The 22,292-nt window shown below is 49.2% G+C and overlaps 2 protein-coding genes across 2 annotated transcripts in view; one reads left to right on the forward strand and one right to left on the reverse strand.

Moving 5' to 3' along the window:
* Positions 1 to 6,190, forward strand: part of SLC7A14 (solute carrier family 7 member 14) — a 34,253-nt gene extending 28,063 nt beyond the window's left edge. Inside the window, exon 8 of the mRNA XM_055724097.1 lies at positions 1,334 to 6,190. Within this exon, the coding sequence (XP_055580072.1) occupies positions 1,334 to 1,656 (323 nt within the window). The 3' untranslated portion in view covers positions 1,657 to 6,190. The remainder of the gene's footprint in view (positions 1 to 1,333) is intronic.
* A 2,070-nt stretch (positions 6,191 to 8,260) lies between these two features.
* On the reverse strand, positions 8,261 to 19,002 carry CLDN11 (claudin 11). The gene is made up of 3 exons (XM_005440114.3): positions 18,543 to 19,002; positions 15,599 to 15,763; positions 8,261 to 9,440 (listed from the first exon to the last, which is right to left on the reverse strand). Exons 1-3 carry the CDS (start codon positions 18,766 to 18,768, stop codon positions 9,208 to 9,210), a joined length of 624 nt encoding a protein of 207 aa, XP_005440171.1. The 5' UTR covers positions 18,769 to 19,002; the 3' UTR covers positions 8,261 to 9,207.
* Between the last annotated feature and the right edge of the window lie 3,290 nt (positions 19,003 to 22,292).

Raw genomic sequence — 22,292 nt, forward strand, 5'->3', positions numbered from 1 at the left:
ACAAACAGACCTTGGATCTCTCTCTGGTGTCTCAGAGAGTTTAGAGTAGTCTCACGGTTTCCTTTGTGGGGGCTGCTACCACATTTTTGCTCCATTTTACCATTCCTCCTTTTGCTTTGGGGTGAGGGCTGTAGTTATCCTGAGCCAGTCCTGCATGACTGAGGTCCCATAGCAAAACTCCAACTCTGCAACTCCCCAAACGCCAGGCCAACCTGTTGGGCAGTAGCTGCTATGTTCACTCTTGGGGCTGAAGAAGACACGCTTGGGGGTTTTTTTTGACCCTCAAAGGCAATAGGTGAAGCTGCAAATCCAGGGGAATCCTTCCCACCCACAAGCAAAGATGACTCCACAGCAGCAACTTTATCTGCTGTGATTAAATACTTTCTCCTGTGGGTGCATCTAATATCTCTTCAGCTGCCAGCAATTGCAATGACTCAATTAAGCTGCTCCATTAAGGTGTGATGGGCTCCACCAGCCCCATCCATGGCTGCTTGCCTGTTGGGGGAGGCACATCCCATTTATTTCTCTAGCAGACGTGTGTGGTCCTGCCACACAGACTCTGGATTTAACCTCACAAGTTCCTTGTGGCCAGTCCACGGGATGTGAAGTCTGGGTTTCTCTATGCACACCTCTGGGGTAGTTTAATCCCAGGACCCACTGGAAACGAGATGCATTTGCCTCTGGGGAAAGCGTTGGTGCAGGAGGGTGAGATCAGGTAGGGCTAGCGGGGGAAGATGAAACAAAAACCCCGCAGGGAGGAGAACAGGGTTTCAGAGCTGTTTTAGTACCGAGTACACTCATCCTTACAACCCCTGGGCACACGTGGCTGTGAACACCAGCAGGAGAGAGACTGAGAGCATGAGAAAACTTCAGAGAGAAAAGGGTAGCCGGGAGGGCAACCGGGTGGAAGCGTGGGGGCTGTTGGCACTCAGGAGCCTCCACACGTCTGTCTGCTGGGAGCCGCTGTCCCATGGAAGATGCAGATGGCACTGTCATGTGGCAGCAGCATCCCAGCTGATGTTTAAAACATATAGCCCTTGGGTCACAGCTGGCAGTCCGACAACACAAACTCAGCAGCTTCGAAGAGCAGACATCAACTGCACCGTGCACTAGCTTAAAAAATATGGGAATATTTACTTAGGCTTATCGCGCATCGGCTGAAGCCAGCCGGCGCTGGGTGGGAGGAGGCTGGCGCTGAGCTGGGCTGCATCCCCGACCCACGCCCGGCGTGGGCATCGCTGGGGCATGGCGTGTTTGTAGTGATGTTGTATGTGGGAACACGGGGCTGGTGCGGGTGGCTGGGGTCCAACACTCTCCCTCTCGCCCACCACAGGTCTGCTCATCTACTTTGGCTACGGGATGTGGAACAGCACGCTGGAGATCAGCGCCCGGGAGGAGGCCCTCCATCAGAGCACATACCAGCGCTATGACGTGGACGTCGACCCTTTCTCTGTGGACGACAGCTTCTCCTACGCCACTGAGGGTGAGGGCTACCCGGGCTGGGACCCCTCTGAGGACAAGGCCCTCTCGTACCAGCAAATGGCGGGAGCAAAGGAAAGCCATCGGACGAGTAGCAGGTCGAAAAGCAAAGGCAGGCACAAACCGCCGTCAGAGGCTCTCATCGCCAACGACGAGTTGGACTACTCGCCTGAGTAGTGGGGCAGGCAGCGGGGCACCGCACCACCCAGGCAATGAGGAAAGGTCCCTGTGGCTCCCCCGTCCTGCCCCATCCTCCCCGGGTCCTCCACCACCACCCCGCTCTCCTCTGGTTCTCGGGACACGCTCTGCAACTGCCGTTGACCCCAAACCAAACACACTCGTGGCCCGTCCCACTCCACCGGTCAGGTCTCGCTGTGCTGAATGCTGGCTGATGCCCCGGCGCAGGCTGATCTCCTGGCACCAGCCACACTGGTGGAGGTGGTGGAGTGGGAGATGTGCCAAACTGGGAGGGTGTTGGGAGGTGGAAGGAGCTGTGTGAGGGGATGACACAAGTTGTCCCTGGGGAACGTCCACCCAATGGCCACAACGGTGGGATGCCACTCTTAGATTTTTGGCACTTTCTTAGCATGTGTGTTTTTTTCCTTTGAACCACCTAGAAGTAACAGCTGAGCCAGAGGGACAGACAGGTAGGTAGGTACGAAATGGAGATGGACAAACCCCTTTTGAGGGAGTCACTCAGAGGTGGATCCAGAGATGCTGGTCCCATCACAGAGCATTTCCATGGCCCATTCTGGAGCAAAGGCACTTGGTGCACACAGCAGTGCTACCCCCCGTGTCCATCCCCAGGCAACCCAAATACTGTGATTCAAAATTAGTTCCTGTCTCAATCAAACCTTGAGGTCCCAGCATGGCCGAGCATCTGGAACCTGCAGTTGGGAGCGTGGTCCCAATGCTGGTCACAGCAAGAGCTGTGACCCACTCTTGGCCCAACCCACCTTGTGCAAGAGGTCAATGAGGACCACACACCGTTTCTCTGAGCATCTCTGAGGCTGGGCATTGTTTCCACCACATTGTGTCTTCTACAAAAGTGACTGTGCTGCAATTCCCTCACTGTGGTGGGCACATTCCAGTGCTCACTCTGGCCTGAGTGCTTCAGGAACGCATCCATAGCCCTGCAGAACCGCATCATCCACAGGTCAGCCGTGTCTCGGCAGGGCTGGGCCGTGTGTGGCAAAAGGAAAGGACTCAGCTGCTGAAATCTCCCTCCCTGCTGCTGTCTCCACCTTGTACCATTTTCTCTGCTTCTGACCCTGGCTTGGTGGATGCTGTATGAAAAACACTGAAACACTGCTTGTTCTATAAGTGTCGGTATTTCAGTTTGAAACCAAACAGAGCTGGTGGCTCGCAGGGAAGAGCCGGTCGGCAGGTGGGTGTTTCTCATAGTTAAACCTTTCAGTATAGCCCAAGCATGGCTCTGACCCCCAGCAGTGACGGAACGTTCCCTGCCACCAGCATCCCTGCAGCAGCATCGGTGGTGATGGGGTTTGGTGGCAGCCACCGTCTCCCGCAGCACAGAGGGCAGCTGTGCTGACAGCAGGTCCAGCTCTGGAGCCCATCACCAACATGCATAGTATAAAACACTGCAATGGAGGAACATCTTTTTAAATAAATAAATAATAATGAAGGGAAAACCCCATCAGACAGTGACACCCATCCTCCTCCAAAGGCTGCAGCTGGATCCATTCCCAGGGCTCCCCTGGAGCAGCCCAGACCAGCCCCCAATACCAGGGGCTGATGCTGGCGTTCTAGGGGACAATTTAACATTGGTAGGGGCATGAGGAAGGATTTGCAACATATGATGCTGAGAACCATTAACCCTTTGGTTCACTGGATGAGGCTCAGCTCCCCAAAACACAGCATGGAGCCTGCCTGGCATCCTCTGCAGGCAAGCGGGTTGCTGCGTGCTGAGAGTGCCTGGACCCATGCCTGTCCCCGTCGGTCCCGGCGCTCAAGGGCTCGACGGAGAGGCTCTGCCCGTGGCTGCAGAAGTTTCCCTGCAGCTCCTGTCCCAAATGATGACAAACTACAGTCCTTTTCCCAGTGGAAAAGAGCATCTGATTCTGCAGATTTTAATCCAGAGCACCCCAGGCAAGTCAAGGGAAGTTTGGCCTCTGCCAGGGCTTCAGGATGGGAGCAAGGATTTGGCAGAAGGACCTGGAAGCTTTGATCTAGCATCCCCTCCTGCTGCCTGCCCCTACCACACTTCTACAAGCAGAAATCCCAAGTATGTCCCACTGAAAAGCTGTTTGCAATGTGCACACCGCTGACGGGCCAGCTCAGGAAACCTTCCTGGCGGTGCCGAGTGCCTCTCGCGAAGGTCACCTCTCACTCACGCTTGGCCGCTCCCACCCTTGATGCCTTAGAAGTACCCAAGAGAGATGGCACCTCGCAGGTCTGGCTTTACATTTTCAGGGAGAAAGATTAACGCTAAATTCCTACCAGCTCTTGTACTTACCATAGCCAAGGTAGTCTTCGTTCTGCTTCTGCACGGTACTTGGGCATCTGCCGAACCACGACCTCCTGCCCCAGTACCCTGTCGAACCGAAGCCTGTTATTCCTTCTGCAGCCTTAATCTCTCGCTGCAGAGCAGTTACCAGTACCAGTGTCTGTTGTCATGTCTGCTCTAGTTATGCCGTATAATTTGACGAGGGCTTGATCCCTTGCTCTTTGGTGTCAGTAGGAACCTCTCAGTTGGAACCATGCATCAAATGAAGCCCTTTGGCTGCTCCTGTTCCCACCCTCCTTCCCCTTCCCACGGAAGTGCTGGGGCAGGGCGGCTGTGCCACGTCCCCAAGACCACTGGGAAACAGCATTTGATGCCACGGCACCATCTGATGCAGATGGGCTGCCATCAGCCCTCGCCGTGCTGGGGAGTGGGAGCCGGATCTTTCTCCCAAGGCCACCATATCCCACCTTTCAGAAGTGTGTAAGGAGAAGGTGGTTGAGCCACAGGTTGGGTCTTGCCTGGGTTTGCCGGTGGCCGGTGCCCAGGGAGGGGGCTTTGCAGCGGGGTGTCCCCACCCTGCGCCGGGTGGCAGTGCCTGGGGGACACGCGGGTTCAGCCTCCATCTGGGAGATGCACGCTTCCCTTGTAGCAGGTGTCAGGGTCTTCAACGGGCACAAGCAGAAGCTGCCAAAGCCAAAATGTTCTGGCGTGCCCACCGCCTCTGGGCACCGCTGGCCCCGGGGGGCAGCTTCGGATGCTGGGAGGAGGCACAAGTGCTTGTTTTGCTATAACCCCAAAATGCAACCTTTCCCCCTGGGTGCCCTCAGGGAGGTTCTCACACCCCTGAGCCATCGGGAGGACATGGGCAGAACGTGTCCATCCCGCTCCCGCCACCGGTGAGAGGCACAGAGCCCTTCAGCCTGACCGCCCTCCGCTGGGAGGGACCCCAGGGAGCCCAATGCATGATACAGACGGAGCGTCAATACCTCTGCCCTTCCAGCTGGACTCTGTACGGTCTCGGTCGCTCCACAGATTCACTCCGCACGGTTACAACCACTTGGTGTGAGGCCCAGCACGCCGGCATTCCTCCACACAGCAGAGAAATCACTCCCTGAACGACGTGGGATGTTGTAAATCCAGCTTGTAAATGATCTTCACTTTGTTTTGTTCAGTCTTTCTGATGTATATCTTGCTTTTTTTTGCAGATGGTACTTTCTGGTGTAACAATTCTCTGCAGTTCTGGTATGAAATCGGTGTATTTGTTAAAAAGTTTGTTCTATTGGGTTGTTTTGTTTTGGTTTTTGTTTGTGGTTTCCAGAAGCCCATTGGTGCACTGTACAATGGGATCTTGTAGTGTGTCATGAGAAAGAAAAAAATATGCAGATATGTTATGGAGTGATTTTTATTTTCAAATGATTGTGTTATTGACTACTATACATATTATATATATATTATCAAGATACTAAGAAAAAAAAATCTAAATTTACCAAAATCTGTATATTTTAATAAATGCATAAAGCTTTATTGTGTGCCTTTACATTTAAAAATCAAACAGGAACTAAGGGATTTCTAAAGAAAGCCAGAGACAGATGTGTCTTAGTATCAGTTTCCATAGTAATGTAAACCTTTGAAATGAAAGACCAAACCAAAAAAATAAACAGAAGAAAACTTTCCCATGTAAATTTTGTTAAGCCAATCAGTACCTGAAGGTCCGATATTTTTTCAATGCTAAATCAAAGCTAGAGATGAACAAACCTTGCCATAAGTGCTGCAAAATTTCCTTTGTAGAAGATCCTTTTCCGTGGGCTGACTTTGGTATTTACTTGCACTGTTGTGGAAAAAAAATGGTTATCAGTTTACACAATAAAAAAATACAAAGAAAACCCCAAACTAAAGCCAATGACCACAGGTTGACTGTTGCAGTGTGAAGCTCTAGGCAGCACCAACGTCTTCCCATCTGCTCGCAGTGCTGGTGGCACCCACCTTTCCGTGGGGTGACTGGGGTGTCACGGTGCTGTCACCCCCCTGCATGGGCACCGGGGCCACAGGGAGGCAGGCATTGCTCACGGGGCTGCAGCCACCTCTCCACTTCGGGGTGTGCATGGGCTCCCTCCTGTTATTCCTGTTATTTGGGGAGTGGGGAGGCTGCCAGCACGCTCCCCGTCACTGGGAGCAGTAGCTGGTCCTGGTAGAGCTGGGGAGAGCTCCACTGGGGCATCAGGGAGCACCACCTCCATGCCAGGGTGGCCACCAGAGCTCGCTCCCACCGCTCCATGGCTGACATTAGGCACAGCGTGGAACAGTTTTTCTGTTCAGGAGAACTATATTTGACTCTGTTTTGAGGCTTCAGATCAGCAAATGAGCACCAAAAGCCTTCAAGTGCCAACAGCACCATGGCCAGCCTGGCCCCGGAGAACCCCACGGGGGAGCGGGGTGTTTTGGGAGGGTGCAAAGCAGGTATTTCAGCTTTGATCCTTTAAAAACTAGAAAAGTTTAATATTCTTTGTGCTTCCTCCAAACACTTCCCCTCTGCGGTGCCAGCACTAATATCCTGTGACGTTCTTGGCCCCATCTCCTTGCACCCCGCGGGTGCACGTGTCTGTTTTCCCCGCCGCTGCAACTGGGGTTGTTTTGCTTTCTTTGGTTTTTTCTTCACTTCCCTGAAACACAGCTTCTTCCTTCCTCTGAGCAGCTTGTCCTGGGCCTTTCAAGGGCTGGATTTGGGCTCATGTGCTGGTAAGCTGTGACCATGGGCAGAGCAAGCAGAGCCCCAGCACTGTCCCCTGCCGAGGGTCCCCAGCCCCACATGCCTGAAGATGCCAAGATGCAGCCTCAAGGTTTGGGCAGCAAAAAAACCCGTTAAGTGCTGCCCAGCAGGGCTTATTCCCCACTGGGTCAGGCACCACTGCCCCAGCCCCTCCGGCAGCACCAGCACCTTGCCACCCCCACCACCACCACCCCCCTCAGGCATCTCAGACAGGTTTTGCTCTGCTTTTCCCTCCCAGTTTACTCCAGGGCCGTTGGCTGGGCAGTGTTCCAGCAGCTTTCTGCTTGGAGGTCTCCCCCGCCGCCGCTGGCCCCGGGGTTAACCAGCCAAAGCGGCAGGCAGCGGCGCACAATCCACAATCCCCGGGCAGCCTGCACAAGCTGGCACGCCTGTGCGCCGCCCCTTCGCCCATGGCACCCACACATCAATGGCAGCACTTATAGCGTCTCTCCAGCGCGTACAACAACTGCCTGTGCCCTGCCTGTGATGTAATGGGCACAAGTGTCCTGCCACCAGCCCCGCGCCGCTGCCCGCCTTGGGTGCATTGTATAGGATGGCAGCAATGCAAAGTTCACACAAGAGACGCCTTCAAGACTGCTCGGTATTAAAGGCAGATGCTAGCGCTGCTGCCCATCTCTTGTCCATGCAGGCAAAGGGTCGTCGTGGAGCACAGCCATCCTCCTTCTGACTCCTTTTAAATGCTCTGGCCTCAGCTTCCCACATGGAGGAGGCGAGGGGTGGGACCTGCAGCATCCTTGCCCATGGCTGCGTTGCCCAGCTTGGGTTCTCCAGCTGAAGTAGACCAAGACGAGAGGACAGTCCCTAATCCGCCGAGGCTTGACTAGCAGCCATGTTTTCAATTTCTTCTCCGTCACCCCAAACAATTTGGTCAGTCCTTTCCCCTGCTTGCTCAGTGCCCTCTCCTCCGGCACTCAACACCTGGGCTGTCCCCCTTGTCCATGTCTGCACAGCGGCTGTGCCTCTTTTCCTGTTCCTGCAGCCTGGCTTACACAAATTATTTGAACTGAGTTAACATCTCTGGGAACAGATGGGATTTTGTATCACCGTAATTAAATTGCTACAGCCTCTGGTAAGGGCAGAGCTAGATCCTGATCTTACATGGTTTTAATCAGAGTGATGACCCCAGATCAGACTCTTATTTTAGTTAAGAGCACTTCCAGCGACATGACTTCTCAACTTCAGCACGCCCGAGCAGCACGGGGGTACATCTCCACCCCCTCAGCGGGTTTCTAAGTCCCCCTTATATGAAGAGCACCAGAGCCGGTACCACTGGTGCAAGCTGCTACTGGGAACATTGAAAGAATGAATGGGTAAAGGCAGCGGTCAGTACCATGCAGGAAGATTACTTCTATTTTAAATATTTAAAAAAAAACCCACGAAAACAAAAGGCCCACTTAATTCTACAGCAGAGCAGAATCTCTTGTCCTGAACCACTATTAAAAAAAAATAATCTTCAAAATCATTGGGAAACCCCTGTCATGGAAAAGCTAGCTATGGAAACACACAGGAAGGAAGGAAAAGAAGCCAGTAGTTGCAGGTACTCTGTTATTTATTGTACAGTATTTCACTGAAAGTACAAAGGCATCATCAGTACTCACCAGAATTGTATTGTAACAGGTACATTATACTGCGTGTTAAAACGTGCTGCTTTAATGATGCAAGACAGAACGCAAATTGAGAGGAAGAAAGCAAGGAGTTTAAAAAAATGTAAAAATACATTTTTAGTAACTGATCTGTACAAAGGAAAAAAAAGAAAAGAAACCAGAGTGCGGGGATTAGAGCCCCCAAAGTCATTTAAAACTATATAAAAAGGCACCGTTATCTACCATGTAATTAGGACCTTTGGGTTCTGTTTCCTTCATACTGATGACTGTGGGGGTGGGGGAAATACTGTTACTAAAATGACCAAACTCATACAAAAGTATTTACAGAGAAAGGCAGAAAATAATTCCCCTACTCTTGTTCCAAAAGAGAAACATTTGCCCAGCTGGGGAGCAGAGCCTTCCTCCCTTCCCTCTCGCCCGAACCGTGCCGAAGCGGTGACCTTGAGCGGGGGAAAGCAAATAGCAGTGGGAGAAGCTGCCAGAGTCCTTCTAACAATGGGTAAGTGTCTCTCTCCTTTGTTTTATTGCTTTTAACTCTCCCATAATCAGGGGAGCTAGAAGATAAAATAAAAACGCTACACCCCACACAACAACCCCGAACCATCCGAGTCATCCTGGCTGCAAGAAGGTGGGGTAGGTGGTCAGGACAAAATGGGGGGACCAAGAGGTAGGGCTGGCTGGAGCTTTCGTTCTAGAGAAGGGGGAACAGATGGGGGGAATAATGCTTCAAACTACCAGACATTTGTGCTGCTTTTCTAAATCTTCCCCGGGGAGCCTGACAGCAGTGTGTGTCAGTAGAAGCAGGCCCAGGGCACACAAACCCACCAGCCAAAGCATCCGACGGCAGCCGTGGGACGTCCCTGGGGCGCTTACACGTGAGCGCTCTTCGCGTGTGTAGGGGAGCTGGATCCCGAGGCGTAGTAGAAACGGTTTTCACCGAACGTCTGGGCATCTCCCGAGCAGCAGACGATGACGCAGCCACCGAAGAGGCAGAGAGCAGAGCCGATCCAGCCCGTGTACAGGGAGTAGCCGAAGCTCATAATGGTGGTCTCACGGTGGGCACACACGGGAAACCAGATCGTCGCAACAACGCCGCACATGGCTGGGGAGAGATGGAAAGGACCGGTAAGGCCAGCACCTAACCCCACCATGGGGACACAAAGCACACCGAAGGGGAAGGAAGGGTCTGCAGGACAGGGGACAGTGAGGAAGCCCATCCCTCCTCCCTTGCAGCCCCACAGTGGGATGCAGAAGCATCAGCATCAGGGCCGAGAGATCCCCGAGCAGGAGGCAGCGTGGGAGCCTTGCGGGGAGAAAGATCAAGAGAGAACAGCCGTCTCTCCTGGGCATCAACAAACGAGAAGAAAAAACAACTGCTGCTCGACACAATCTGATATATTATTACAAGGGAAACAAATTTGTTTCCTAGAAATATCTTTAAGTGGGAAGAATGAAAGTCACCCTGAAACCGGTGCTCTGGAGAGCTGCAGAATTAGGAATATGTTAGGTATGAAGCAAGGCCACGAAAGCCATATGCATCGGTGAGACAGTAAAATCGGTGGCCCAGAGTCAATTGGTTTAAATCACTATTTCTGCACGAACTCACGTACTATGTCCTCAGCCCATGTCAATCAGCGTCGTTGGAGTTGCTCCACTGAATGGTCACATACACATTAACGAAACATCCCAGCCCTTAGAAGGGCAGAGTAGGGTTTACAGAACACAAGCAGAAGATGGGCAGGGACAGAATAATTAGCACTGCAGCACTGTTGTGTTGGTTTTTTTTTTATGGAGGAGGAAATGTCCCACAACTCTGGAAAGCAGATTGCACTTCCCTGTAGAAAATTTCTCTGTACAGAGTGACAAACCCAGTGAGGCTCCCCAGAAACCTATTGAATTCACTAGAAACTGAAGGGCCTTGCAGAAGGGAAAACAGGATTCTACCTGGAGTCTACAGCCGGTCAAAAAATGACCGCAGACTTCAAATTTTGCTTGAAATCCCATAGTTTTTTCCCCCCAAGACCAGGAAGGCTGCTGCAGTGGTGCTGCGAGGACCACTAGGCAGGTGATGCGGAGGAGGTGCCCTCACACAGTAAAGCGGGTTCAAATTCAGCACTTTGCAGGCAGCCAGGCTAGGGACCACAGGGTTTCAGTGTGCAGCACACACGCGTGGTTTGCTCCTAGCAGAGAGAAAACACGTGCCCTGTGTTCTCCTTGCGCTGCACAAGGTCACACTCGCTGCCCTCGCTAAGGGTCCTGCCTCCATCCTGCAAAGTCCTTGCATGCACCGAGGGCGACAGGAGTTGATGGCGTTAATCACCTCACAGGAGCAGGTCCTAAAACAATACTCCTTTATGGCCTGTACATCTGAGAAGAATTAATCTGTCAATATTTACTTGCCTCCGGGACAAGCTGTGCAGGACTCCATCCTTGTGGCTATCAGAGAATCAGAGCAAAACAATAACAGGACTGTGGCAGAGTTACAGATTTCCACCGACCGCGTTAAAAGGTATCTGGAGGCAGTGTCAAAAAGTTAAGGTTGCAAGAGGGAAAAAAAAAGGGGGTGAGATTAAAAATAAAATTGTTTAGTTAAAGCAGAGAACAAACCATAGCTCCTGGCCCGTGCAACAGAAAATCCATCCCCAATAGCTGCAGTTATTGTGAGAGAAAATATTTTCTTATGGAAAAGAGAAGAACATTGGAAGGATGCTAATAAAGCCAGTAATAATTTCAGGCCTTCTCAAAGCAAGGGCCCCACAGCTCTGGAAGGAATTTTTAGAGAAGGCAAGAAGGGGAGAACAGCATTTCTCCTGCGTGTGGATCAGTCCTGCAAACAGCTCATGAGCCTCTAACGCTTTAAAACAAAAATGTATCAGTTAGGAATCCACAAAGCATTCTAATGGGCTGGAAAAAACACTTCTTTGTTGTTCGGAAAAAGAAACAATCATCTTTTCTTTTTCTGTCAGCAGTAAATATATATATATATATATATATTTATGTCCATAGACTATAAGAGCCTTATCCATCCAGACCCTCCCCCACCACACAGGATCGAAGAAAACACTTGCACTGGGGTGAGAAGAGCTCTCAGGGATGCTAACACAATAGCATCTCTTGTGCGTGTGGCTCAGCTACATGTAAAACCACCTTATTTTAATGCTGACAGTACTAGAAAGCTGTGAAACACAAGCCAAGGACTTTGCACGGGTTAGCTTGACCTCTCTGCCTTCGGAGGCCACCAGCTGCCGTCAGTCACCGGTGACCCCTTCGCTCAGCCAGAGGAATGCCCTCAAACAGGGCTGGATTTCATCGCTCTGCGTAGATTAAATTGGGCTGTAAATCCTCCCAGAGGATGTGCAAAGGACAGTCTGCAACGGCAATATTTCTTGGTGAACTCAAATGCTGGTCTAGCTGTACCACAGAGAAAGGCTGAAAAAAAAAAAAGTTCATTTGCCAAGAAACTCAAAGGGACTGGAAAAGGCATTTTAAGGCAAGTTTCAAGTTTTAAAATAGCTGCCTACATGGAAAAGGTGTTTGAATAGAAATTAATAGCCCTTCCCTTTTGCGCTGCTGCTGAGAGACCCTTTGCCTTTCTCTAAATTAGAAAGTCTTCAGACAGTAGAGCTGCTGTAGTCAGTATAGTCCAGCAGAAAGGTAGGAGAAGGTCTGCAAACAGAATATTTCTATTAGACCAGCAGGGTTAGTTGGAAAAACAAGCGCGTTTGGGGACACACACGTGCTTTTTTGCAGCTCGAGCAGGCAGTCCTGCAAAAGCCACTGCCTCTACCCGGAAAAGTCATCTCAGTAACGCACGGTATGGTTGTCCTCGCTCCATCACGTCACTGCGAATCCACAGGGATACATCCCAGGCTCCCAGCATTTCTAAGTCCTTTTTGACTATGGACTTGCGGTAGCTCAGTCCACTGAGCTGAATCTCTTATTATTCTGCATTACAGGCCTGCTGGAACCAGATGAAGTGCCCGTAGACAAGAAGCACAGAAGGTGCCTGCGGAGGTGGGGCAGACAGAGCAGGATTACTCTAACTCAAGGGACAGCGAGTCCCTGCCAAATTCCTTAACAGCAAGTTCTGCAGAAGAAAGAATACTTTTTCTTTTGTGGCTAAATTTAATTATTCTGAGTTGCTGACTCAAAGTCACACAGATTTCTCTTTCAAAGCATTTGGTTGAAATACATTATCCATGATTTTCTCCCCCTCCCTGTGTTCAAGGCAATCTTTTTATCTTGATATCTATGGTCTTAGAAGTAAATCTCATGCAGTATCCAGAAAAACTCGTTAATATCCTTTGTTTAGTATACAATAGCCAATACGGTCATTTTGCAGTAGTAATCCACAGTAACTGATGTATTTTTCATCCGCGTTTTCCAGTGTCTCCAATCCCCCACTCCATTAGGAAAATGCCCGCTTGGTTCCCAGCAAGGGGTCCCCCGAATTAGTATCAACAACACAGGATGGGCCAGGGTTTTTCCATCAGCACTAGTGTATGAAATGTTTTCGTACTGGCTTAGAGCAAACTTCTGCTGACGATTGTTTTCAGCAATAAATCAATTCTCTCAGACAGATAGGATCAAGCAAAGACATAAATACATCAGCAGGCAGGATAGGAGGGTGTGCACACAGGTTGCACTCTGCAGCCTGCTATTATCAGTACACAGAAAAATCAATGGAATATCTGAGCCCATTGTTTTCCTGGCAAGTTTTCAACTTTTTCTTTTTTCTTTTTTTTCTTTTTTTTCTTTTTTTTTTTTTTGGCTCCACACTGTGTTTTAACCCCCGTTTTCCTTTTAAATAAATTTCAGTGACAATCTGCCACCCCTTCCCTGAGTTCAGCCCCTGTTTTCCTTCATAATAAATCTCAAACCGCCATCTCTTCCCTGATCAACAAGTGAGGTTTGCCATGGGGCCAGCTCCCCTGATCACATCTTCACTCCCTATTTCTGCTACGTTAGCGAGGGGTTTTGGCATTTGTTCTGTTTTACCAGAGCTCTGGGAGTTGGTCTCCACTTAGAGGAAAAGGCTGAAGCCCCTGCAGCTGGGGAAAACCATGAATGAGGGTTCAGTGGCCAGAGGGTAAATAAGAACAGTCCAGGGTGTATTACTTCTAAAATATAATCAATTTTAAGCCAGTATTCTGTGTTTCAAGGCCTGATTCATGCTTATTAAATGCTCTGGAATCATAACACCTCATTTTGCAAAGAACAGATCATTAATCAGCCTAAATAATGTGAAAGTCCCAAGCTCTGTATATTGTTCTTCTTCCAAAGGGACTGTAAAAATAAATGTGGGTTGGTTTGGTTTTTTTAAGAAAAAAGCAACTTAAGAGCAAAAGGAGCTTATTTATTTTTCATTTGTGATCCAACAAAAAGAGCATTATTGTAATTGTGACTAAAACATTGTGACCAGGCTGCTGCTGCCAGCCCAGATCATTCAGGACTTGAGCGACATGAGCAATCACTTCACCTGTAGATGCTTCAAAACTCACAGGGGCAAGAATCCGTAAGAAGTCTAAATCCAACCCAAAGAGCATTTGTCTGCCAGTGTCACTGTAAATAATTTCCTTGCCTCACAGGATCTACCTAGTGGGAAAACCATGTTCTAAGGCAGAGAGGAACCTGGCTTACAGAGCATCACAACTCCTCTCGATCACCCTCTGACATCTGTTCTCCTCCCTGGTGTCACAGCAGGGTGGCAGAGCGGCACACCAGACCCCAAACCCTGGTGCAACCATGCAAGACACGGGACTTCATGTGCTCTGATGCAGCATTACCCAACACTGTCACTGCAGTTTGATTGCTGCGTGTGTGTTGGTCCTGTAATCCTGTCACCCTTCGGGATTTAGGGGCAATGCTCTCGCCTCCACGTCTGCAGCCATGCAAACAGGGCTGAGCTACAGCACGGGTCTCAGTCGGAACCGAAAACTCACGCTTATTTGCGACAAAGCACAGCTCTGCTGGGCCTCCCCCATCCTGGCAGGGGAAATCCAGCAGAGCGGACCCCTCCGGCACTAAAATGTCATTCATACACAGAGAAAAACACTTTTCCTTTCACTTCGCCGAGCCCAAATACGTGACTCAAGGTTTCAGGACAGGGATGAAGGTCACATTCCAACAGCTCTCTAACATGACTGTTCACTATGGGGGTGTTCTAAACAGGCCCTATAAAGCTGATTTTAGGACTCCCAGCTGTGGCAACATGCTCTTAAACCCTTTTTTAAAAAATAAAGCCTTTAAAAAAAAAACAAAACCAAAAAAACCAACAGGCATTGAAAGGGTCCCTTGGTCCCAGTCCCTTAGATTTCAGATGTAGTGACTCGTACTGACTGCTTCTCACCGAGGCACTCGAGGAGGGATGGCTGGCAGGGAAGGGGCGCCCAGAGGGCAGCCCCTCTGTACAGCTATATCCAGTGCCCACTTGAAAAAAAATGTAAGGAGAAGAAGAAGAAGAAGAAAGAAGACGGGCATGATGTCAGCGCTGGCTGCCAGCGACCAACAGAGCCACACAAAGAGGCCACTTTCCCTCCCCCCTCCTCCCCTGCCACACAGACGGGTAAAAACAAGGCACCGCAGGCTGTTGCTGAGATGACGAGGCTTCAAGAACATGCAGGTGTTGTGGCGGGGACAATGAGCTCCACAGTCTGCCCTGCTCAAAACAATCTCCTCCACAGGCACTGAGGATGGGAAGAAATTCCCAGGGGAACTTGGAGGCCAAGGGCAAGGCTGGCCAGAGGGGCTGGGAGGCACAGGGGACATACCATCCCTCTTCTCAGGTCCATGCCACCCAGCGGGCTTCCCTTCCCCCACCCCTCAGCTTACTTTGACCCTACTGCATCAGCGATGCCCGGGGAAAATCCAGAGGCTATCCATTCCCTGTAAGCAGCTTGAAAGTTTAGACCCTTTTCCAAAAATAACATCACTTCCATGGCGAACCAGCAAAACCAGTGCCTGCAGGCAGCTGCCTATGCGCAGCCGCTGTCACCCTCCTGCAGACATGGGCAGTGGCTGTGCCCGAGGACGCCGCAAGGCAACACACCGGAGGGGTTTGCAGCCCTCCCTTCCTCACCCTGCTTTGCTCCCTGCCTCCTGTCTTTGTCCTCCCGCTCCCCTTCGTGCCCCCCCAGACGGCAGCGCTGCTGGAGAGCCGCAGGGTCAGCCCAGCCCGGCCAGCAGCTGCCCAGGTGCGTGTGCTCAACCAGCTCGCAACGTGCCACCCTGCAGCAGAGCCTCCGGCTCTCCGCGCCTTACCCAAGAGGATGATGAGGATCCCTCCCAGCTGGGACCGCCGGTACTTGGCAGCTCCAGGCTCGTGGCCCATCCGGATACAGGGCAAGACCGTTATCAGCAAGAAGATAGCGGGAAGACCCAGGACAGAGGCGGCGATCATCAGTGCTCGACATGCTTGGACATACCCTGTTGGCAAGGCAAGGAAAGAGGATTTTGATTATTTGGCACAAAAGAAGGAGACCTTTGGACAAAGGTTCCTCTTCGATTAGCTCCCAAGAATTGCGTGGAGTATGGGAGACAGGTTCAACCCTTTGTGTAAACGTTAAATCTTCACCAGGCACGAGAGAGTGAGACGGCAGTACAGTGGGTAGCGCCTGAACACAGGGTGTGCAGGCTCAACATTTTCCAGTGAAGAAATAGCACTGCCCGGAAAACATGGGCTCTTCCCAGCAAGACACTGAGAAATCATGGAGGTGGAAAACATGGGAAGAGAAAGTAGGAGAAACAGCTAGGAAGGAGTGTTCCTGTATCTTTTCCTAGGGAGAGTTTTGATTAAATAACAAGATTTTTAAGTCCTGAAGAGCAGCTTGCTGTGAGCAGGGGAGGTCCACAGTCAGCCAGAGCAGGGCTGAAGAGCTGAAGACCCGTTACTGAAGCATGGGCGTCCACGAGATACGGCCACCGGCCGCCCTGAGGAGCTGAGGGCCGTTGACCTGGGAGGAGGAGGGATGCCCACCAGCCCCAGCCACCTCCCGATGCTGCACCGCGGTGTCCAGCCTGGTAGTGGGTTTCAGGGGAGACCCGTGGCTCCAGCTGACCGCCGGCACAGCTCTTCCTTAGCGAGCAGAAATGACCGCACTTTGCAGAGCTGCTTGAGTTGCCATAACCAAGGGCCGCGTTATCCCTCTGGGTCCCTACAGACATCATGGCATTCCCCGGTGTTTCGTCAGTGGCCATCCCTCTCCTGCCTGTCCCTTGCGCTGAACACAAGGCAGCGAGGAACAACTGGGGCCGGGGACTGTGGGTGTGCTGGGCAGGGCTGTGACATTTCTACCACTCTGTGATGGTCTATGTATAATAATGTATCCATTTTTATATATTCAGATAGATATAAGGTATATATAATTGTATACAGATTTTAATATCAATTTATATACACTATATAAAATGTATATATAAATAACTAAAAATAGGTCACTACCTGCATGCAAAAGAAAAAGAACAAGTGTCAGATTTGCTCTAGTGCCGGGTGAGCCTCCACCGGCTCTTGGAACGGTCTCAGCCGAGCAAGCATGCTGGCTTTCTTTCCCCTCTTATTAACAAAGTGAAGCTGCCACATGCAGATACGGAATTTTATGACGCCTCAAACAATACCAGCAAACAGGAGCCTCAAGCAAGTCCTGTTGACAGACAGGTAAGACACCGGGAATGAGGACTTTACTGTTCCTGGGAATGCAGACTGTGTGTATACTGAATATTTGCTTGATTTTTTTCAAGAGGAAACTTAACCAAAGAGTTACCTGAGGAGTTCAGAGCGAAAAAGCAACCCTAAACAAAGGAGACGGCAGTGCCCAGTGTGGTTTCTGTGTGCAATCAGTCCCAATTAAACGAGAATACAATCACATTCATTTCAAAGACTTGACTCCAGCAATGAAAGACTAAATACATTTCAGCTATCGGGCACACCAGGATAAATTTCCCTCTCATTGAAAGCTGTGGCTACCATATAGGTTACAAGCAGAAGCATCTTCTTTTGTGATTTGTTTCTGCTGGAGACAAGCATTGCTTTCTGCTGCCGAAAGACCTCTTTACCTATTTATTAAATTTCATTTGAAAATGTTTCTTCTGGGCAAGCCTTTTCTCTGTCTTCTGGACTGGATCATATTGAAAAAGAGCAGCAATAAGGAAGGTAAGCCTACTGAAATAAAAGTCTGCACACAGAGAAAGGGAGAATAGGAGCTAGTCTGAGAGATTCAATATTGCTCAGCACTATGTGGGACAGACTAGGCTCTGTAACAGAGAAATTCATGAATAATCTTTCTAACCTCTTGTGAATTTATTTTCACAACAGCTTAAACAAATTAATAAGGAAACATGAAAGAAAACTACTAGGAATGGTTACTTCTACCCTGTCGGCTTTGGAAGAGGCATCTCTGACATGCTAGAGGATGTAAAATCTAAACCACAGAAGAATGAAGAAGTGCTACAGAGTTAACAGTGATTGAAACGGGTGAGATCATTAGCTTAACTTACAGGGACAAGACCACACAAGACTTTGACAGCTCTAATTAGCTCAAAAGATGTATTAATACTGATTAAACACCTTGCTTAATTTTTGCTTTGCAGCAAACTAATGAAAATTACTATATAATTAGAAAACACCAAGTTGAATATAGTGACATCTGTTTGCCGTGTAAAAGTTCTGTCTTGCCTTAGAAAATGTGGGAAGCATCAGGACCGTCAAGACTAATGACGATCTTTCAAAAGATTAAAAGCCATAGCAGCATTAATAATAGATGCTGAAAGATTCATTATACTCAAAATCATCTTAAGGAATAGAACCTTCACATTTGTAATAGCTCATCATCATCTCAAAGCAAAACTCGAAGTACGCTGTTATACCTCACTACACTATCCATGTTTTGCAATGCAATCTAGATACAAGACGTGAAAGGAACAGCGAGTGCTTACCATGAACAATGATTAAACATTAAGTGGACTTTAACAGCCACAGATAACACATGATACCTGGGTATGACTACAACCAGGTATAATTTATGAGAATCATGTTCAGAGCTGTCATTCATATTCTTTAGCCTATTTACTGGATCATCTCCTGCGCTGGTGAAGACGAAGCTCCCTCATCAACCCATCTTCATCAACCCCCCCAGAAGCAGGACCGGTGCTGCTTGGAGCAAGGCGTCACTCCTCGCCGAGCGGGAAGGGGAGGACGGGGCACACGTACCTGGCAGGATGAGGATGTCCACGAGGGGCTTGCAGTGATAGAGACCTGTTGCCATGACGCAGTCTGCCCACAGCCCCTTGGATCCCAGCTCATCCATTTTCCTGCAGGTGGTAATGGTGTAGCCGCAAGTCACCACCCAGTCATTGGTGGCCGTCGCCACAACCACCCCGATCCACCCTATGAAACTGCAGACAAACCCGGCCAGGTGCAGGCAGGTGGCCACCATGGCGCTGCCTTGGTGGGGCGAGCTGGGCAGGAGAGCGCCTGCAGGGCTTCAGCCGGCCAGGGACCTGCCGGCTGCGAGCGGGAGGGATGGGGTCTGCTGGGATGGGTCCCTGGGCAGGCACTGCTGCAGGAGCTCGGCTGCCTCTGCCCAGCTCCCTCCCTGGGAGGGGTCAGAGCTGCCTCCAGCCCCATAGCGCATGGGAGGAGCGAGCCGGGAGCCCCAACTTCTGCCAGTTCACCCAGAGAGTCGGAGGGGAAGGACAGCGCGGAGAGGAGGAGATGCAGTTACACCCACCCGTGCATGAAAAACAAACCGCACTGCTTCAGTCACACGCAAACAGCCCGGCTGTTCAAAATGCAGCATCGAGGGAGAAACATTGAGGCAGTGTTTTCGAGCTGGAGGCAAATGATCACACTGATACCTCCACATGGAAAGACAGGGCAAGAAACACGGTGGCCAGAGTTACTCAAGAGGTGGAATCGGACACCTCGTCAAAGCCATCAGCGCAGCTGCAGGGAAAGGACATAATCCGTCTCGCTTCTTTCGTGCCGTTTTCAGTAACTGCAAAAACATAAAAGACCCATCGCTGCACTCTCTGCTTGCGCCTCGGTTTTCAGAAGTATCACCTAGCACTCCCGGAGTCTCAAATACGTGTTTACCAGCACCTTTTGAATGCTAAAATTAAAAGGAGCAGCTTTTTACTCAGACTCATTACGGGTGTAAATTTTAGTCTGCTTGACAGAAGCAGGAACAGCCCGCCTCTAAGTGTCGGCAGAGAAACTTTACAGCCCGCTCTGCATCAGGAGAAACAGGCAGGCAGGATATTTTCCTAACTTTGCTTTGCATTTTCACAGGCAGATCTATGTGTGATCGGGTGCCAGCACATCCCCGGTGACATTTCATCACCGCGCGTCCCCGGCGCTGCTGATTGTGCAGCGTAGCGCGTGCCTGGGGGGACCACTAGCGGAGAGGTGTCCCCACTGCACGGCGCAGGGACAAACCCGACAGGACGACGGCCCAACAATGAACTCGATTCATTCCTAGAGCTGTTAGTGAAAAATAAATATTGGAAGCTACGCTCCAAGAGGAGGTGCCGGGAGTGAAATACATCCTGCTCTGCATCCGACGGTATTTCATTCCCTGTTCTGCAGCAAATAAAGTGAAAAACACAAAGACCATCTTAAGCTTCATCACATGTTCCTCGGATTCAAAATTCAAGCATGAGGCCACAGTTTTGGTTTGTCAAAGCTTCATCTGAATACTGGAGCTACTATGTAAATAGCTGAAAATTATCTTTGAAGAGGAGTTTTTACAAATGGAAATTTAATAGCTGCTTTCACATGTGTTTTATAATGTTGGTTACTCCTTCCCTAATCTACTCCTCAAACAATATTCCTGCTGATATATTATTCAAGAGATTTATCGTTCAGGACGATGTCATCTCTTGAGTGAAACTAGTGCCATCCCTGTTCCTGTACCATGCAATTACGTTGGACAGATCACGCATCACCCCCCGAGTTTGGAAGGAGACGGGCTGACAAATGAACACGTTCCTGCCTCTCCTCTTCGCTGACACAGTTCGCGTTTTTTCAGAGTGGCATTTCATCCATCTAAATTTAAATCATTCTGTAAATTAAAATTTGATCTTTTTGTATCGAGTATAAATGCACACAGCTTAATACTGCTTTTTGATTCAAACCGGGCACAAGGCTGCTTAACCACTTCGGGGTGACTGATCCCAACCTGAGTTGTCCAACAGTGCTGTCACCAGTCCTTTGGAGTTTCAATACCACACATATTCTCTAAATCATGCTAATACTTAGATATCTAACATACTTCAAAGCATTTTTCTTCAAATTACCAGAAAATTTTGCAAAATCTTGATATCCCAAAGCTGAGATGAGAGGCATTTGCCATGGTGATACCGCGGGCACATCCTAAGGGGCAAAAAAGAGGGTTTTTTTAAAATGCTGTGAGATTTTAATTTGCAGGCTGTGGACACATCCTACTGTAAATCAGTCTCCTACAGCTTGGTTCCTCCAGTATGGTTTCCTTAACCACAAAAGCTCCTCATGCTGCCATGTTCTCCCTCACAAATGTATTTATCAAAGAATGTGCAGCAGCTCAACAGGCAAGAAGTAAATTTTACACTCCAGTAACTAGTACTGCTCAACAGGGCCCACAGGGCACTGTTTGAATTATTTTATTAATATCGATAGAGACAGGAAACATTTACTATTTTGTCAGTGTTATAAATAACACCACCAGTATTTAAGTGAATATAAGTTAATATGCTACAAGCAAACAATGATTCACAGGATCAATAAAATAAACAAAGGAGGACTTCCCAGCTATATGCTAAATAAACTGACACACCAGGGCAATATTCTTAAAATCTGCCACTTTAAAAGTGAGCGCTACACGTGCATTTATTTCAGCAATACTGTGAATGCCTCAAAGATCAACCTTTTTACCCTGTCACTCAAGCAGGTTCCCCTCGATCAGCGTCATTTTCTCTGACAAATGACATGCGTTGCAATTAGTCATACTTACACAAGCTATTAACACCCTGTGGTTTTTTTTCTCATACAAGTGACTCACCTTGAACTTTTTCATTGCAGGGCTTTCAGCCCGACTGCTTCTCCCTCGCTCGCAAATGCACCAGTACAAAACCAGCATGGGGTGCAGGAATAAACTGCTGTAAGGGGCACAGCTAGTTGTTTTCTTCCACACTAAAGGCTGAGCTCATCAAAATATCACCAATTTCACCTTCACCTTGGTCCATACTGTTCATTTTTCTCTTCAGCTGTAAAATACAGGCAAATACATGGTAGCGTTAAGGATTTGCAACTATCTGAAACACAATCAGCATTTCCTATAGGCAAGACGAGCGCCTTAAAACGAGGACAAAGCATTTTCGCTCTCGAGGGGAAGGAAAAATATCTGTGTATGCCACCACACCTGCCTACCCACCACGAAAAACCTCTCGGTATGAATAAAACCACCCAGATCTCCAAAATATTGTTTCTAGTAAAAGTTGTATTTTTTTACAACAATATAGTTTATTTTTTAAGTGACCGATAGAACATAGCTTACTGCTCTAAGTGGAGAAGCGCCCAACTTAAAGGGAAGACCCACTCCCACGCAGCTTACAAGAACATGTTCCTCTTTCCTCCTTGACTCCTCCTCTCTCCAATTCTGAATTTTCTGCTACTTAAGCTCCCTGATGGTACACAAAAATGTTAACCAATGTAATCATGACTCACAAAACCCAAGAACTCCTGAGAGGTGCTGTAGGGTGTGTTTTCCATCAACAGTACATATTTTTTTCAGGAAATACAGTAAAATTCTCATTTCTGATTTTAACTTCATATAACCTCAGCATTTTATCTGGTAACATGCAGGTTTTACCTTGTTCATTACTAAGCTATTTATTTAAGAGAGGTGTGAACAACTCAAACATTGCTAGACTAGTCAAGTAGCAACGGAGGTGTGCACCGGAGAACATGCCAACTACACAAGTG

This window comes from Falco cherrug, chromosome 11 (genome assembly GCF_023634085.1).
Source record: "Falco cherrug isolate bFalChe1 chromosome 11, bFalChe1.pri, whole genome shotgun sequence".
Taxonomy (NCBI): Eukaryota; Metazoa; Chordata; class Aves; order Falconiformes; family Falconidae; genus Falco; species Falco cherrug.